Source organism: Thalassophryne amazonica, chromosome 8 (assembly GCF_902500255.1).
Source record: "Thalassophryne amazonica chromosome 8, fThaAma1.1, whole genome shotgun sequence".
Lineage (NCBI taxonomy): Eukaryota > Metazoa > Chordata > Actinopteri > Batrachoidiformes > Batrachoididae > Thalassophryne > Thalassophryne amazonica.
This window is the reverse complement of record NC_047110.1, coordinates 91,814,587-91,834,684: the sequence shown is the minus strand read 5'-3', so window position 1 is coordinate 91,834,684 and position 20,098 is coordinate 91,814,587. Positions and strand designations below refer to the sequence as shown.

General features: G+C 41.4%; 1 protein-coding gene across 1 annotated transcript in view; it reads left to right on the top strand.

Moving 5' to 3' along the window:
* Positions 1–20,098, top strand: part of LOC117516093 (SLIT-ROBO Rho GTPase-activating protein 1-like) — a 245,944-nt gene that overhangs the window by 166,281 nt on the left and 59,565 nt on the right. Inside the window, 2 exon segments of the mRNA XM_034176985.1 lie at positions 14,664–14,843; positions 17,858–17,986. Coding sequence (XP_034032876.1) covers positions 14,664–14,843; positions 17,858–17,986 — 309 coding nt within the window.

Sequence of the window (20,098 nt, the reverse complement as noted above, 5' to 3'; positions counted from 1 at the left end):
TCTGATGACTCCGTCATTGTGGGTCGCATGTCTGAGGGGAACGAGCTGGAGTACCGGTCGGTCATCACAGACTTTGTGGACTGGTGTGAGCGCAACCACTTGTATCTCAACACCAATAAGATGAAGAAGATGGTGATCGACTTCAGGAGGAAACCACCACCTCATCCACCGGTGAACATCCAGGGGGAAGACATAAAGACTGTGGACAGTCTCAGATACCTGGGTGTTCACCTCAACAACAAACTGGACTGGACTCACAACACCGACGCCCTGTACAAAAAAGGTCAGCGTCGCCTCCACCTCCTGAGGATACTGAGATCCTTTGGTGTGAGCAGGCCTCTGCTTAGGACCTTCTACGATTCTGTTGTAGCCTCTGCTCTCCTCTATGCTGTCCTCTGTTGGGCTCCGGGCAGTACAGAGTGGGAGAGAAACAGACTGAACAAGCTGGTCAGGAAGTCCAGCTCTGTCCTGCCCTGTCCTCTGGAGTCTCTGGAGGAGGTGGCTGAAAGGAGGGTGTTAACCAAGCTCAAATCCATCATGAACAACTCCTCTCACCCTCTGCACCGGACTGTAGTGGAGCTGACCAGCTCGTTCAGTGACAGACTGAGGCACCCTCAGTGCAAGAAGAAACTATAACGCAGGTCGTTCCTCCCTGCTGCTGTCAGGCTGTACAATAACACTGTGAAATAACCACATGCAATAATATGTCCACAAATCACGTGCAATATTATTATGTCCACATATCATGTGCAATAACAACTCGTTTACAAATCCCAGCATTAATGTCACCTTACCATACCACATCTAAACTCCAGCTCACATATTGTAAAGAAGATGCTCCTATCTCACTTTCAATCCCAATCATGTTTATATATATATATATATATATGTATATGTGTATGTGTATAGGTATGTGTGTGAATATGGGTATGCGTGTATGTATATGTGTATGTGTATATGCATATGTATACATATATACGAGGTCTGTGAGAAAAGTATCTGACCTTTTTATTTTTTTTCAAAAACTATATGGATTTGAATCACGTGCGATTACATCAGCCAACCTTGAACCCTCGTGCTCATGCATGAGTTTTTTCACGCCTGTCAGTTGCGTCATTCGCCTGTGGGCAGGTTTTGAGTGAGCACTGGTCCACCCCTGCTGTCGGAATTCCTTTGTCTGAGAACTTGCTGAGAGACAGCCGCTTTGCTTGATCAAAATTTTTTCAGAAACTGTGAGACACATCTAAGTGGACACCATTCAAGAAATTCATATGGTTTTCGGTGAAAATTTTAACAGCTGATGAGAGATTAAGGAGTGTTACTATCGCTTTAAAGACAGCCCACGGCACCAAACGGCGCGCCGCGCCCCGAGCCGCCGTCGTCAGCCTGTTTCAAGCTGAAAACTTCCAAATGTAAGGCTCTGTTGATGCAGGACGTCATGAGAGAGCTGAGAAGTTTCAGAAGAGGTCGGGACCAGCAGTTTATCAGGACATTCCACTGTTAAAGGAGATTTTGTAATGAAAGACATGCGGACAGATTCGCGCATCGCCACCCAGCCGCTCATGATGCGGCGCCACAGGAAAACACCTCCGTTGGAAGCCTTACCGGACAAGTTTGAACATGCCCAGCTGTTAAACAATTTCTCGGATACTCACTCGACTGAAAGCCATTGAAAGCCGCCTGAATCTTTTGAATGGTTTCCAATACGGAGGTGTTTCTCTGTGCCGCCGCGCAAATCCGGCCGCAAGTCTTTCATTACAAAATCTCCTTTAACAGTGGAATGTCCGGATAAACTGCTGATCCCGACCTCTTATGAAACTTCTCTACTCTCTCATGACGTCCTGGATCAACAGAGGCTTAAATTTGGAAGTTTTCAGCTTGAAACAGGCTGATGACCGCGGCTTGGGGCGCGGCGCGCCGTTCGGCGCCGTAGGCTGTCCTTAAAGCGATAGTAACACTCCTTAATCTCTCATCAGCCGTTAAAATTTTCACTGAAAACCATATGAATTTCTCGAATGGTGTCCACTTGGATGTGTCTCACAGTTTCTGAAAAAAATTTGATCAAGCAAAGCGGCAGTCTCTCAGCAAGTTCTCAGACAAAGGAATTCCGACAGCAGGGGTGGACCAGTGCTCACTCAACACCTGCCCACAGGCGAATGACGCAACCGACAGGCGTAAAAAAACTCATGCATGCACACGAGGGTTCAAGGTTGGCTGATGTAATCGCACATGATTCAAATCTATATAGTTTTTGAAAAAAATAAAAAGGTACGATATTTTTCTCACAGACCTCATATATGTATATATATATATATATATATATATATATATATATATAGGTATGTAGGTGGGTGTGTATGTATATGTGTTATGTGTATATATATATGTGTGTGTGTGTGTGTATATATATATATGTATATTCTATTTCTACCTAATTTTGTATGTCTTGTACTGTTACAAGTATTATTATTGCTTATCCTTGCACACGATGAACATTTTCCTCTACTTGCACCCACCTTGTGTGTTTTCTTAAGAGCTGACGTAACGTGAATTTCTCCTCTGTGAGATCAATAAAGTTTTATCTACTCATTTTCACAGAGCAATTTTGTGACATTCATGAGACTCAAGTGAATGATGATAAAATGATGATGTCATCACTGCAGTGCTCTGGCATGCCGTACACAGCAGGTATATTTTAATTGAAAAAATGCGCGCCTTAATCCGCACCCATTCAAATTATAATTAAAGTCCACCCTAGCCAGCCGCCACTACATACTAATTAAAGTGTGATGCTTGCTATCTGACCTGAGTACAGTCTGAACTGCGAAAATAAGGGCTCTAGTGAGCAGGTCATGATTTAATATAGAAGGCTGACTGTGTGTGTGTGTGTGTGTGTGTGTGTTCACTCATGTGCGCTTTCAACCTAATGGCCCAGTCACACAGCATATGACGATTCCTGAATGAAGGGAAAAAAGTTTTAAAAAGTCACAATTCGTTGAGAAAAGGTGGGTGAACGAGTTTTTATCACTGAATAGCCTGCAAACCAAGAGTGCAAAAGGGAGGAAAGAGGAACAAAACAAAACCAAGGACCATCAGAAATTACACAACTTTTTTGTTGTTTCAAATTCAGCAGTTGCTTGTGGCAAAACAATTAATTATATCCACACAAAAGATTAATTCTGGCCTATATAGTGCTGCGTTTACACATAACGACGACAAGTTACGAATGCCACATCAGAAATTGCACAAATTTTTTGTTGTTTCAAATTCAGCAGTTGCTTGTGGCAAAACAATTAATTATATCCACACAAAAGATTAATTCTGGCCTATATAGTGCTGCGTTTACACATAACGACGACAAGTCACGAATGCCACGAAGTACACATTCTTGGCTGCTGATCACGAATGGGATGATTCGGGGCAGAGGCGTCAGGTGTCCTCAGGAACTGCTGCAAACTGTTACCACGCGTTACGATTAATGGCACATGTTGCTGGAGAATTATCAGGAACCATTACACACGGTCAAGAATAATATTCCGCATTGTTGCGCGCTGTTATGCAAATATTAACAACGTTACATTCTGTCACGTTGTGAACGAGGTGAATTGTCTCCATACACACACCCATATTCATCAACCATTGCTAACAATTCAGATTGCTCCAGTTTTTCAGAAGAACTTTGTGACTGCATGCGTAGTTGGGCTCTATGCCATGGAGCGGCGCAGAGAGGAGGAGGAGGAGACGGACAGAGCCAGATGTGTGGCTTCATGTGGCTCTCGTCTCGCGCATTTTCCCAAACATCAGGCACATGCAGCAGGTGGAACACCTGCAGGAGCGCGCTGAAGAGCACTGAAATAAGACTTTTAGCCGACTTGGTGTCAGCAATCAAACTGAATGCGGTGCAGCAGGGTTTAACTGTGCGCACGCTTCTTCCTCCGCCGGACTGGAGGAGGTGCAGAGATGTCTGGCTGCACATTAGTCTCCTCTGGTTCCTCTGGCTCAGACTCACTCTCCCGCTCATCGGTTACAACAGTAGGTGGAACACCTGTAGGAGCATCCTGATGAGCTTCAGCAGGAACTGTGGAACGACACTTGGCTGACTTTGCGTCACTCTTCCTCTTCGGCATACTGCATCAAACTGAATGCTGTGGAGTCGAGTTTAATTGTGTGCACGTGACAGAAAACTGATTTGTCGTGGCGCTTAGTGAAATGTGACGCTGCATTACAAGTCGTGTCAAAACTTGACAGTTTCCGTGTCACTTCGTAATAACGCGTGACAGTTTGGGCTCCAAGAACCATCACAGGAACCACTACGAACGTTGTCACGTTGTATTAAGGATCAATACTCATCAAGACGGATCGACATGCTCAGTTGCGACCTCCACGACGTGAGGCGAAATGAGGGTGGTGTGTGACATTCGTGGAAGATTTTTTTGACAGGCAAAAACATGCTCCACAAAAATCAAGAATATCACGCACCAACACGCTCTATTAAGAAACCTATTCAGATGCGTTAAGTCATGTTAAGAATGTCAGGAATGTGTCACGAATGACAGAAAAATGACATTCGCAACGCGTCTTGCTTATGTGTAAACGCACCTTAAGGTGCCTGAGCCCAGTAAAGCTGACCCCCACCCAGATAAAAAAAAATCCAAGAAAACAGGATGAGTTTGCCCTGTAATTTCTGACGATACATGAATGCACCGGCAGCAGCAGCACCGCTCAGAAACAGCTTCTGTACTGTTTGAAAACATTCAGCTGGTCAAACAAAGTCAAACTAAACTCTAACATTACAAAAACAAAGCAAACGATAAAAACCGTGAAGAATGACAGCAAAACGAAACACGGACGAATTGAGGTTTTCGGTGGCATTCGTTCAAATTTTTCAACAGTTTAAAAATCCTGATGAAGCGCCAGCTGCAGGAATGAAGCTGCGCAAAGGTTCAACGATGCCAACGAAAGTCAACGAAAGTCCAGATTTCTTGTTCTGTTTGGTCTTCATTGCCCTTCATTAAGTGCTGTGTGACTGGGCCATAAGGGCCCTAGTGACCTCCCACTTGGTGCCACCAGTCACCTTACCAAGTTTGGTGTGGATTGATTAATTACTGTGGCTGTGCATAGCGAAAACACACACACACGGTCAGCTTTATATATTAGACTAGATAATAATAAAGTAATCAGATTTTGCAATCCATTTTCTTCATACTTCTTTTGTTCTCCTAATACCACTTCGATGTTGGAGAGTTGGTCTTCTCCTTTTAAAAGTTTTAATTTGTCATGATTTAACTCTAAAATTAGGTTAGTTTGAAAAAACACATGCCACATCAAACAAACATGCTGTATGCTGGCTATATTTATTCAATCAATCAATCAATTTTATTTATATAGCGCCACATCACAGCAAACAGTTGCCCCAAGGCGCTTTATATTGTAAGGCAAGGCCATACAATAATTACGTAAAAACCCCAACGGTCAAAACGACCCCCTGTGAGCAAGCACTTGGCGACAGTGGGAATTACATTCAAATGTAATTTTCTAGAAACATCAAAGTCACAAATTTTACATCTGCCAACAATCATGTTTATAAATTATTGCTTTATTTATTTACTTTTTCAGGCTGTTTTGATTTGAACCAACTTATCAGTTTTACAACGCGTGTTGTACATCTGCATGTCATCTGTCAGACCTTTTGTCATCCTCACTGATCGTCGTTAGCATCAATTAATTGCGCTTTAACAACAGTTTGGTAATCAGAAGACATGTATGATTCCAGCACTGATTGGAATGATGTCGTGGGGTATACATCAGTGAGGATACACACCAAGCTTCCCAAGAGACGGGAGTGAAAAGGAACGTCGTTTGCTTATAGAGAGTCTGGTTACTGTACAGGAGCACAGTAGTTATACTTCCAGTCAGCTGCTGAATGTTAGTCCAGAGCTGATGTGTGGCTCTCTAATCACAACCAAAACTGCACATTCGACCTGCTTTTACCCCCTGGAGGAGGACACACACACTCACACGCAGGGTCAGGCATTGCGTCAGACATTTAGAGTCCCAATGTCGGCCATCAGCATTGAAATAACAGGTCTGGTCCATCTCTAAATGTGTTCCTCTAAAAATAGCAGCAAAGTAAATACAGGAGCAGCAGACTCCAGACCAGTAAATGAGGAGTACCAGGTCCAAGGTCACTCACCCATCTCCTCACTGGTTCCAGCTGGACCAAACCCCACCAAAGGCAAAGAGCTCCAAACAAGCCAGGTCTGGGTCAGGCTGGTGTTCCACTGGTACAGAAATAACTCCCTTTAGAGGAAGGATGTTTAGATTTTCAGAAGAGTGAGTGTTATTTTTACAAAAGATGAGGTTTATGCAGACAACTGTAGTACATATGCAAGACGCAGAACTATAATTTGCCGGAGTCTGTTCATTTTCGGTGAAACCACTCGTGCTCCCTGCTGCTGCCTTCACCCGTACAATTCCTGTCCTTGTTCTCAGTTTAGTGCCTTTCGCAGATTATGACACGAAGCTCTTTCACCTTTACAGGAAACAGATTTCACAGGCCGCGCGAGTACCACCCCTGATGATCGGGTCATATGAAATAAATAGGTTATTGGTTTTTGTTGTTGTACTTTCCTTTTGTTAGTTGGCGAGCCAATTTTTTTTCTGGTTTTCCGTGCTCGTGTTGATCTTTTTCACAGTGTTTCTTCCATGGATGGACTCATTGGAAAATGATCAATTATCCATAATGATGAGGTGAAAAAAATGCTGAATTAGTTCCTAGCTCCTTCTCATCCCTCCTCCAAGTGTGGTCTGTCAGTAATGCTAAACACAGTGGAGGATTTTCTCCCCTGTGACAGACAGACACATGCTTTCTGCAGGACGACGCTGACGCTGCTCTACATAAAGCCAGTACTTTTACGATTCTTTAAAGAGACCAAGAGCAGACAGAGGTTTTATTTGTAGATGACTGATAATGCTGATAGCTGTCCATCCCTGGTAGGACATCAGACTTACGGGTGTGTTCATGCATAATTTAATAACGATTTTGACTTAAGAAACACGACCAGATGATGAAGTGTAGGTTTTCCAAATCTGGAGGGGTACATGTAATGTACACTTAGCAGGTAACACAGTGGATTAGTGGTTTGCACTGTTGCCTCACAGCAAGAAGGCCATGGAATTGCTTCCCGGCTGGGACTTTCTGTGTGGAATTTGCATGTTCTCACCATGTTTATGTTAGTGACCCCTGTGCTAGGACATTACAAAATATATAATTAAAGTACAGCAACAGTCCCCAACCTTGTTCCTGGAGAGCCCCTGCCCTGCAGGTTTTCCACATCTACCTACTCAAGTCACACCTGAGTTTTTAGAAGTGGTATCTTCCAGCTCTTGATTGGCTGAGCACACCTGATAGAGTTAATTGCCTGAGAGTGGAACAGGTAGCGTTAGAAAAATTGCAGGGCAGAGTTGGGCACAGCTGTCCAACAGGCTTTCAAAAAATTAAGAGTTTCAGGGTGAAGTGTGTCGCCTCCTCTCTCTACATCCTATGTATATCTGAGCCATTATTTTCAAATGAAAGCTTAGAAGGTTTGTTATTGGACATAGCAGCGTTCCTTTCACGCTGTCTGTTGGCCATTGGGATGTTTGTGCTTTTCCTAAAATGTACGCCACAGGCCAAAAATGGCGAGAATTGCGGACTAAGACGTTTTCCAGTGTTGCAGACCAAACGCCCCCCCCCCCCAAAAAAAAAAAAAAATTGTCTGCCCCTTCTTCACTGCGCATGCGTCATTTGGGACCAAGTCTCTACACCCAAAGCGATCAAAGGGAATAATGTTTTGGGATTACCTTTCACTGCTATGCTGATGATACTCAGTTATACATGCCGATAACTGCTGGTAATCTCATCCATCCACATAAAATCCTTAGAAGATTGCCTTGCATCAGTGAGAAGTTGGATGTCTAGCAACTTCCTATTTTTAAACTCTGATGTGACTAAAATGATGGTTCTTGGTCCAGTGAGACATCGGCATTTGACCAGTTAATGCTTAGCTTAGGCTCATATGTCATACATTATAAGGACAAAGTGAGGAACCTTGGGGTAATTTTTGATAATATGTTGTCCTTTGATCTCCACATTAGAAATATTACGAGGACTGCTTTCTTCCACTTGCGAAATATAGTGAAGATTTGTCCCATCCTTGTCTATGGCTGATGCTGAGACCCTGATTCATGCATTTATTTCTTCTAGATTGGACTACTGCAATGTTTTATTTTCTGGTTTACCGAGGTCCAGCATTAGGGGTCTCCAATTGGTTCAAAATTCGGCTGCCAGACCTTTGACACGAAGCAGAAAGTTTGACCACATTACACCCATTTTGGCATCTCTTCAGTGACTTCCTGTCCCAGTGAGATCAGATTTTAAGGTTCTGCTACTGGCCTATAAAGGTGTTCATGGACTGGCACTTCCCTACCTAGCTGACCTAATTAAACCCTACGTACTGGCCCGGGCTTTGCGTTCTCATGGTGCAGGACTACTTTGTGTCCTTAGGGTAAATAAAAAGTCTGTGGATCACAGAGCTTTCTCTTATCGTGCCCCTGCTCTGTGGAATGATCTCCCTGCATCAATAAAACAGTCAGATTCTGTAGAGACTTTCAAGTCTAGACTTAAGACGCACTTACTTATTTTCCCTGGAATAGTATGTCACTATGCTTTTTACTCTTTTAATTCATTTTATTAGGAATTGTTTTTGTAATTTGTGTCAGTATTTGTGTCTGTAGCATGGCCCAACCAGAGAGTCACCTCTTTGAGTCTGGTCTGCTTGAGGTTCCTTCCTCAGAGGGAGTTTTTCCGTACCACTGTCACCTGTGTGCTTGCTCTGGGGGATTGGTAGGGTTGGGCCTTGCTTGTGTGAAGGGCCTTGAGGCAACTTTGTTGTGATTTGGTGCTATAAAAAATGAAATAAATTGGAAAAAAAATGGGATTATTAACCATCAGATGACAAGGTAAAACCTCTTAAATCATTCTAAAGTCAGTTTTAAGCAGAAACGAGGCAGTTTTAAGCAGAAATGATGCGATAATCTGTGAGTCGCTACTAACGGCTTGAAATGACGGAGGTGCACTGAATGCAGCAGCAGCTCCTCTGGCTGATCACTTCTTCGGTGTTTTATTATGAAACTAGAAGCACTCAGAGAGTGCAAACCTCCGCCAAGGCCATGGGGTCACTGACGCCATCACATCTACACACCGTGGAATCATTGAACCTAAAAAGTCTAACAATGATGTTTGCTCAGTAGTAAAAAAAAAGTTTCATCTGCTGTGACTGGATAGCATGTGTTCTTAGCGCTTGGCATCACAGTTTTTGCAACTTGCACCTTTCCCAGAAGCTACTGTCATCTGAGCACTGATATTGCATGTGCTTATAGACAAAAACAAATAAGAGACAAAATTCAATTTATTATTCAACTAAACTGAAAATATATGAATTTTTTAACATTTATGAAACACTTCACTAAACAAGGCCATAGGTTCACTGACCCTAATGAGATTCCCTCCTTGGCACAGTGATCTATTTCTTTTTGTCGCTTTCTCTAAAATTGTATATAATAATCATTAGATTATTAATATATAAACAAAAATAAATTTAAGAAATATTACAATTTGAAAACAAATGCACCCAAACATGACAGCTGCAACTGCTTAATGCTAACTTTTAACATTGAAAATGCCATAGACATGCTAACGCGTTAGCATCGGGATCCGGATCGTGATCTGGATCACCACTAAAAGTTAATCACTTGTTCCTCTTGTCATTTCCAACCACTCCACAAAATTTCATCAAAATCCGTTCAAAACTTTTTGAGTTATCCTGCTGACAAACAAACAAACGCGACCGAAAACATAACCTCCTTGGCGGAGGTAATCATGCAGAATTTATGTGGAAATGATTGTTGTACAAAATATCTGTTGCTGAGGTAGATGATGACTGGAGTGCAGTTTTAAGCACAAACGAGGTGATAATAAGTGAACCGCGGCTGATGCACAGAAATGACGCATGCGTAGTGAAGGCAGGGTGGACAAACTTTTAGGGGGGACTGTTCAGTCGGCGACACCGGAAATACACCTGCAAACACACCGAACAAGAGGGATAATTCTCAATAAAATACATCAGTGACCACTGATGATGATGATGGTGATTATTATTATTATGATTTGTGCAAATAATATTAAAGAGATTTACAAACATGAATACCTTGATATTGTGTTGCTAACTGGGACGTTAAATAATGTATGACGTGTCCTTTAAGTGACAGTATATATCTTAAAGTAGCTGTCAGTCAAAACAGAATTCAGCCTTTTGACTGATCCTCCAGTCATCATGTGGAAGCTCAGCATCCAGGCCAGCCCACACCTCGGTTCACCCCCAGAAACGCTGAGCGTCAGAGGTGGGACAACATCATGACATTTATCCAATAACCATTAAGCCACGTTCACACCGGATGCGACGCGAGCAACAGCGGCGACAGGTTGCCATGTAATCCCTATGGAAGGACGCGTTGTGGCACCAAGCCACGCAGGCGTTGGGAATGGATGCTCAGCTTCTACGGGCAAATGCAGTGGCCATAGACCATAGAAGAAAACCATAGATTTCTTCACATCTATGGCACTGACGCTACGGGAATATATGAGAATTTAACAAAATCCAATCCGTCGATTTGTGATAAGTAACTGATTCTGAACGAACTTGTCCTCGAGATGAGTGTGTTCTAACGCATTTGTAGTCAGTGAAATGTTAACACAACTGTACATATTTGACCAATTAATTTTTGACATTTTAGGGGAAGCTGGGCTTCCCTTGCAGTCTTAGAGAAAGTACCTCTGCTTCCATTGTTTGGGGAATGCCCTGAATTCCTTGTGGTGCTGTTGAGTCAGAACTTAGGAAGTATCTGTAATCAGCATGTCAGCATCAGTGTCATGTATTTCCCAGCACACTGGTATTGCTTTTGCTTAATGGTCAAAGAGCAATGACACAAACTCTAAAAGGGTCCATTTAATAGGCAACTGTGATATTATAAGCTTCATGCTTTTAGACACGTCTTGATGTACGTTTGGTGTTTTGAATGATTTGGAAATGCTCAACTAAGATGTTTTTGTATTTAGCTGGTGGTGGATTGGGGGAGATAAGGGATCAAAAATGGCTATATTAGAAATGGCCTATAAGGATAAACAGCTTCTGAAAAGGTGAAAATCACTGGCTTAAAATAAATAAATTGTTTAAAATGGGGTATTTTGAATTTGCGTTTTTGTTTGTTTAAATTTTATAATGATTTCTATGTTTTCCGGTTGCCTACTAGTGTTTACATTTAATATTTACAATTAGTTTAATTAAATGAAGTAGAATATTTGTGAAACTCTGTGGCCAAACCTAAAGTTGTGTCCTGAAAGTTTTTGTTTTGTTTTGTTTTTTTTTCCTTCAATCAATCAATCAATCAATTTTTTTTATATAGCGCCAAATCACAACAAACAGTTGCCCCAAGGCGCTTTATATTGTAAGGCAAGGCCATACAATAATTATGTAAAACCCCAACGGTCAAAACGACCCCCTGTGAGCAAGCACTTGGCTACAGTGGGAAGGAAAAACTCCCTTTTAACAGGAAGAAACCTCCAGCAGAACCAGGCTCAGGGAGGGGCAGTCTTCTGCTGGGACTGGTTGGGGCTGAGGGAGAGAACCAGGAAAAAGACATGCTGTGGAGGGGAGCAGAGATCGATCACTAATGATTAAATGCAGAGTGGTGCATACAGAGCAAAAAGAGAAAGAAACAGTGCATCATGGGAACCCCCCAGCAGTCTACGTCTATAGCAGCATAACTAAGGGATGGTTCAGGGTCACCTGATCCAGCCCTAACTATAAGCTTTAGCAAAAAGGAAAGTTTTAAGCCTAATCTTAAAAGTAGAGAGGGTGTCTGTCTCCCTGATCTGAATTGGGAGCTGGTTCCACAGGAGAGGAGCCTGAAAGCTGAAGGCTCTGCCTCCCATTCTACTCTTACAAACCCTAGGAACTACAAGTAAGCCTGCAGTCTGAGAGCGAAGCGCTCTATTGGGGTGATATGGTACTACGAGGTCCCTAAGATAAGATGGGACCTGATTATTCAAAACCTTATAAGTAAGAAGAAGAATTTTAAATTCTATTCTAGAATTAACAGGAAGCCAATGAAGAGAGGCCAATATGGGTGAGATATGCTCTCTCCTTCTAGTCCCCGTCAGTACTCTAGCTGCAGCATTTTGAATTAACTGAAGGCTTTTTAGGGAACTTTTAGGACAACCTGATAATAATGAATTACAATAGTCCAGCCTAGAGGAAATAAATGCATGAATTAGTTTTTCAGCATCACTCTGAGACAAGACCTTTCTGATTTTAGAGATATTGCGTAAATGCAAAAAAGCAGTCCTACATATTTGTTTAATATGCGCTTTGAATGACATATCCTGATCAAAAATGACTCCAAGATTTCTCACAGTATTACTAGAGGTCAGGGTAATGTCATCCAGAGTAAGGATCTGGTTAGACACCATGTTTCTAAGATTTGTGGGGCCAAGTACAATAACTTCAGTTTTATCTGAGTTTAAAAGCAGGAAATTAGAGGTCATCCATGTCTTTATGTCTGTAAGACAATCCTGCAGTTTAGCTAATTGGTGTGTGTCCTCTGGCTTCATGGATAGATAAAGCTGGGTATCATCTGCGTAACAATGAAAATTTAAGCAATGCCGTCTAATAATACTGCCTAAGGGAAGCATGTATAAAGTGAATAAAATTGGTCCTAACACAGAACCTTGTGGAACTCCATAATTAACCTTAGTCTGTGAAGAAGATTCCCCATTTACATGAACAAATTGTAATCTATTAGATAAATATGATTCAAACCACCGCAGCGCAGTGCCTTTAATACCTATGGCATGCTCTAATCTCTGTAATAAAATTTTATGGTCAACAGTATCAAAAGCAGCACTGAGGTCTAACAGAACAAGCACAGAGATGAGTCCACTGTCCGAGGCCATAAGATGATCATTTGTAACCTTCAGAGAAATAATGGCAGCATTTATCTCATGATTGTTGTGGTTCTAAGGGAGCGCCACATAAAAAGACAAGACAGAATTTGTCTTTGGTTTGTGGTTTAGGAAGAGACAAACCACCTGTTGTGAACTGATGTGACTCGATTTGTGATGAATGGGTGAGTGAAAGAATGGAGCTTTACTAGTGGCTACAAAAGGTCAGTTTCAACTATGAAGATGGATCATTCTGAACTTCGACCCCGTTTGTCTGTTTTAAACATTCACAGAAGCTGACCTGCAAGTCATTCGTTGTTTTTAAAGTCAGTGTGCTGTGTTTCTCTGATCTGGGTGTTGGCCAAGTGGTTCATACATTTGGTTTCAGTGCAGAAGGTTCCCGGTTCAAATCCCACCCCTGCCATAATGTGGAGTTATGTCAGGAAGAGCATCCGTCATAAAACCCGTGCCAAATCAACATGTAGCTCCACCTTGGATCCGCTGTGGTAACCGCGAGTGAAATAAAGGGAGCAGCCGAAGGCACTTACTTTTATAATAGGGCTGCTCGATTATGGCAAAAATTATTTAAAATAATCAGTTTTTTCAAAAAATTTAAATCACAATTATTGAACACAATTACTGCCTGGAAATATAACTTTATTTTTAAATATGGAACTGAAAAATTTGTTGTTTTGTTTGTTTGTTTGTTTTTAAAGTAACCACTGTGTCATGGCCAGGACAACTGAAGTGCAAGCACAGTTAACATGCAAGCTGACTTTGATAAATGCATATTTTTGTGGACTGGGCAATAGTTTTCTTAATGGGTGATTTGAAAGAGGGTATTAAGAACTCTAACTGACAGCGTGGTGGCCAAGTGGTTTCTGTGCTTGTTTCCAGAGCAGGAGGTTCCCAGTTCAAGCCCACCCCTGCCCATTCTCTATGTAATGTGAAATTGCATCAGAAAAGGGATTGGCATAAAACCTGTGCCAAATCAACATGCAGATCCATATCTGTTCTGCTGTGGTGACATCAAGTGAAAAAAAGAGCCTGGACAAACTTACTTTTATTAAGAACTCTGACTGTGACATTTTCTCACCGGCTGTGGTGTTGTCAGTGGAGATAAGGTTGCCAAGCTATAGATATCTTCTAATTAGTGCTAATGGTCCCACTATACAATTTAATGAATGCTATAATTTCTCTCAACTGAAATACTGGAGCACAGACTTCTTAGATTGTCTGTTAGTGTAATTACCTGCATAGGAAGACATATTAGCGCAGATATCTCTAATAAAATGGTCAAAATAGACAAAAAATTGTTGAGTCCAAAGTAACTCGCCCCCAACCACTAGCCTAGCAGAGGCTACAGCCAACAGTGGGCATCTACACCCAGCATACGCACTGACACACACACACACACACACACACACACACACACACACACACACACACACACACACACACACACACACACACAGCACTGTAGAATGTCAACAGAATGCAGCAAAACAATCGTTTTATCTCAATTACATTTTTTCTGCAATCGTTCTAAGCCAAAATTGTAATTGTAATCAAAATTCAACTACTTGCCCAGCTCTACTTTACAGAGTGAATCTTGTCTTTCCAGGTGATGAAGACTTACCACATGTACCACTCGGAGAGCATCAGTGCTGAGAGCAAACTGAAAGAGGCTGAGAAGCAAGAGGAAAAGCAGATCGGGAGAGCAGATCCCGTCTTCAACATCCGAATGGAGGAAAAATACCAGAGGCGAAGCTCTGTGAAGAAGATTGAGAAGATGAAAGAGAAGGTGAAACTTTAGGGATTCAGGATATCCCCAAAACCATTTTCATCTGATTTAAGAAACCTGAAGTGTAGGCAGTTAGTTGTCACAGCATCCACTTTTCAATAATCTTGGTAAATCAGACAGGATTTTGAATGCTCACCGATTAATGAACGATGAATAATGAGCCACGTAGCATGTTTTTTTTTTTTTTTGTAAGAGTCAAGTTATTCAACAAACGTGGGAGAATAGTGGCTCTTAGGGGCAGAATATTCGGCTGACGAGGCTCATCTCTGAGCATGGCACTAATTTCAAGATGTTCAAAATTTAGCAAAAACAGCTTGGGGCAGTTTGTGCACAAGGTACAGGAGTGTTCAGAATAATAGTAGTGCTATGTGACTAAAAAGATTAATACAGGTTCTGAGTATATTTGTTATTGCTACATGGGAAACAAGGTACCAGTAGATTCAGTAGATTCTCACAAATCCAACAAGACCAAGCATTCATGATATGCACACTCTTAAGGCTATGAAATTGGGCTATTAGTAAAAAAAAGTAGAGAAGGGGGTGTTCACAATAATAGTAGTGTGGCATTCAGTCAGTGAGTTTGTCAATTTTGTGGAACAAACAGGTGTGAATCAGGTGTCCCCTATTTAAGGATGAAACCAGCACCTGTTGAACATGCTTTTGTCTTTGACAGCCTGAGGAAAATGGGACGTTCAACACATTGTTCAAAAGAACAGCGTAGTTTGATTAAAAAGTTGATTGAAGAGGGGAAAACTTATACGCAGGTGCAAAAAAATTATAGGCTGTTCATCTACAATGATCTCCAATGCTTTAAAATGGACCAAAAAAACAGAGACGCGTGGAAGAAAGTGGAAAACAACCATCAAAATCAATAGAAGAATAACCAGAATGGCAAAGGCTCACCCATTGATCAGCTCCAGGATGATCAAAGACAGTCTGGAGTTACCTTTAAGTGCTGTGACAGATAGAAGACATCTGTGTGAAGCTAATTTATTTACAAGAATCCCCTGCAAAGTCCCTCTGTTAAATAAAAGACGTGCAGAAGAGGTTACAATTTGCCAAAGAACACATCAACTGGCCTAAAGAGAAATGGAGGAATCTTTTGTGGACTGATGAGAGTAAAATTGTTCTTTTTGGGTCCAAGGGCCGCAGACAGTTTGTGAGACGACCCCCAAACTCTGAATTCAAGCCACAGGTCACAGTGAAGACAGTGAAGCATGGTGGTGCAAGCATCATGATATGAGCATGTTTCTCCTATTATGGTGTTGGGCCTATATATCGCATACCAGGTATCATGGATCAGTTTGGATATGTCAAAATACTTGAAGAGGTCATGTTGCCTTATGCTGAAGAGGACATGCCCTTGAAATGGGTGTTTCAACAAGACAATGACCCCAAGCACACTAGTAAACGAGCAAAATCTTGGTTCCAAACCAACAAAATTAATGCCTCGCAGATGTGAAGAAATCATGAAAAACTGTGGTTATACAACTAAATACTAGTTTAGTGATTCACAGGATTGCTAAAAAAAAAGCAGTTTGAACATAATAGTTTTGAGTTTGTAGCGTCAACAGCAGATGTTACTATTATTGTGAACACCCCCTTTTTTACTTTTTTTTTTTACTAATAGCCCAATTTCATAGCCTTAAGAATGTGCATATCATGAATGCTTGGTCTTTTTGGATTTGTGAGAATCTACTGAATCTACTGGTACCTTGTTTCCCATGTAACAATAACAAATATACTCAAAACCTGGATTAATCTTTTTAGTCACATAGCACTATTATACTGATCACTACTGTACTACGAGGATGTCAGAGGCATGTTAGTGGTGAGCATGAGGCTGTTAGAAGCCCATTTCCAGAGTACCTCACGGCTACGAGGACTGGCTATTTCGGCTCCGCATGTTCACGCAGTTTATCATGACAATCCCGTCCTCTTTGTGCGCTGGACGCTGTATATAAAATAATTATTTAGTAGCGGATTAATCATTTTCTCTCAGAAAACACCTGTTGAAAACACCTCTTATCGCTTCCGGAATCACAGAGGACCGTTTCATCTGCCGCTTTTTTTGTCTCTCTCCCTCCTGCATTTCAGGAGGTGGAGAACATATTTGGAACAGTCGAAAAGGTAATTTATTTGTAATGTTTATATTGTAATGGCTTGGTAAAACAGGGCTTTACATCTCCATGTCCCACTTCATGTGTACATTCTCACATACAACTGTTTTTCTCACAAGTGTGAACAAAGAAACAGCCAAATGAGCAAACTGTTCTTTCTCAGAATGGGCCTGTTTTCTGTTAAATTTCAGTTTGTTCTAATCTTTGTCTGGAATGCATATAGGAAGTAATAAATATGGATGATCTGAGGACATGTGAGTCCGGGAATGTCCATCACTTATTAAATGCCCGTTTTTTACTCCTGCTCTGTTGCATGTCTGCGTCACTTCTTTCTAATGTGCCACTGCCTCAATCAGTGTGTTGTCTCTGCTGCACAATAGGCTTAAATCTCAACAAAATAAAGAAGAAAACTGAGAAGTTATTAAAAAAAAAAGATGAATTTCAGCATTTAGCTTCTTCTATGTTGCACGTTCTGCTTCTGTATGTCGTGCTGCCCCCAGTGGTGAACAGAAAGCAAGCAGAGGCAGGGCAAAAGTGCTGCAGCGCAGTAGTAAAAACCTGAAGAAAGTCCTTGGTATTTTATGAAATATGTATTTCAAGGTAAGCAATGCCAATTTTGACATCTCATTTATCATGGAAAATGAATTTCCACATTAATTGGATTGGATTGGATCGAATCACAATGAAGTAGCAACAAAAAATCTTATTTTTAAATTGGATTATAGCTCATGTATTTACATGCATATCTGATTGTTTTATAAGGAAGAGATGCACACCTGAGAGCACAGACACAAAAGTTAAATTATGTGAATAAATACAGTTCTCCACTCATTGATTTTAACCTCTGTCCCTCACTCTGTTTCCTGTTTTTCTTTCATTTCATTCTGTCATCAGCGCCAAGCTAAGTACTCTGAGAACAAGCTGAAGTCAATCAAAGCAAGGAACGAGTACCTGCTAACGTTGGAAGCGACAAACGCCTCTGTTTTCAAATACTATATCCACGACATGTCTGACTTAATTGATGTAAGTATGAACCACATGCTCGTGTCTCATGTTGAGGCTTCAGCTCAGAATGTTTATCTACAATGATCCTGAGAAATGCGAGTGCTTAGAACATGTTTTACAGTCACAATTATACAGCTGATCAGGTTTTTGTGTCCCCCCCCCCCTTAACTAAAGTAAATATTAGAAGGTTTTAGTGGGGTTCTTGGAGTTCCTGTGCTCTTATTTAAGGGTGTTTTCAACTGATGCCAACTCCAGAGAGCAGACTGATGAGTTTAATTGTAAATCCTGATTTTAAAAGAGAGACTAAGAGAGAGAGATCACATTATATTAGGGAAAAACTATAGTCAGGGGAGCACAAACTGTCCAGTATTTCAATGTGTACCAACTCCAGCTCTCATATTGGTTCATATTTATACTCTTAAAAATTTATTGGCTGTGTTATCATTTTTGTTGACACATACGTGCTGGAAAATCACTTAGATGAAAATATTTCACTCACATGTCGTGTGTGGGGGTGGGGGGGTGGGTATTGTTTTTAGTCATGTGTGCCTGTCTGGGTGTGAAGAAAATAACTTGAGTTTTGATCTGTTTTAGCATAAACTTGGTGGAATATTTGAGCATCGGCCAAGGAGAAAGTGATTTGATTTTTCAAAGGCCGACCCTAAATATTCATACTTTTAAACACTAATATGAAGTCATATATCGCCTTTCTATTTGTCACATAACCTTTGAACTTGTGTAACCTTGAAAGGTGAATGTCATTTAGCTGGTTAGTTTGATTTTTAAAGTCACAAATCACAATATTTCAAATTCAGTTGCCTCTACTGTAGATGAGGTGGAACGAACGTAGTACCACTTTTATTCACCAGAGGGACCAATCTGAGTATTACGTGACCTCTCGTCCGTTTCAAGCAGACACACGAAAAATGTGGCATGTCTCTTAAAGTGTATTATTCAACCTTTTCCTATGGTTCAGTGTTCATAATATATCGTAATACTGGATCGCATTTCTTAAGAATCTTGATACCTATTGAATCACTGCCCAAGGTTTTTGATCTGTCTTGTATTGCAAGATAACGTGTTTAAATTGCTAATATGAGATTGCCTCATATCAGCGTCATGTTGGTTACATGACTTTGGGTGACCTTGAAAGATTAAACTCAAGGTCATCACATTGTTTAAGTCTTGACCAAATGCGAAGGCCGCACAGAAACACATAGTATCAGTGAATCACAAAGAATGAATTTGCATGAATCATTCTCACACACGTAAGTTGTGTTTGATCTCGTTAACTGTTATAGTTAAACTCAATTCCACCTCCTGTCCTGTGGCTCCTTATTATTTTGTCTTCACATATATTCAGCTCTGGTATGTATGTGTGTGTGTGTGTTTCACTGTTTTCAGAGATGTTTTCCACATCCCTGAGTCTGTCATCACACTGGATGGAGCGTAGGCGTGCACCCACTCTGAAATCCTTTTCTTAGATACAGCTGTGGGTCGTCACTTGTGTCGCTCTACTTTTGCCTTTTCAACAGATGGCTTTTGTTTGAGTCTCTCCAACTGGACCCGTAAACACGGTTTATTTAGAATTGAGCCCACCTGGATTATTGTGTTTTAGGGAAATAAATTTTGTGGCACCACTTTCAGTGGCTTGAAGAAGCAAGTGAAGGTTGCTGTTAGCGCGTGTGCAGGGTTTTATATTCCAAACAGTGCTGAAGGAGAAAAGAAATTCAACCTCTGCTCAAAGCCACGCTGTGTGCTGAAATTACCCCCCCTCGCCCACAAGCCATCACATCTCCACTGGGGGTGTGTGTGTGTGTGTGTGTGTGTGTGTGTGTGTGTGTGTGTGTGTGTGTGTGTGTGTGTGTGTGTGTGTGTGTGTGTGTGTGTGTGTGTGTGTGTGTGTGTGTGTGTGTGTGTGTGTGTATAGTCTCACACAGTTTGTTTATTGATGAGGGAAGCTTTTTATAGTCAGAAACAAGGTTGAAACTGGCAGGTACCTGGGTCGCGTGTGTGTGTGCGCATCTTCCCCGAAGAAGCCCATGTCCATGTTGTTCTTATTAAAGATCCTTATTAGCTGCTGCTGGAAACATTCACATTACATAATACACACAGCAGCACTGCTTGTTC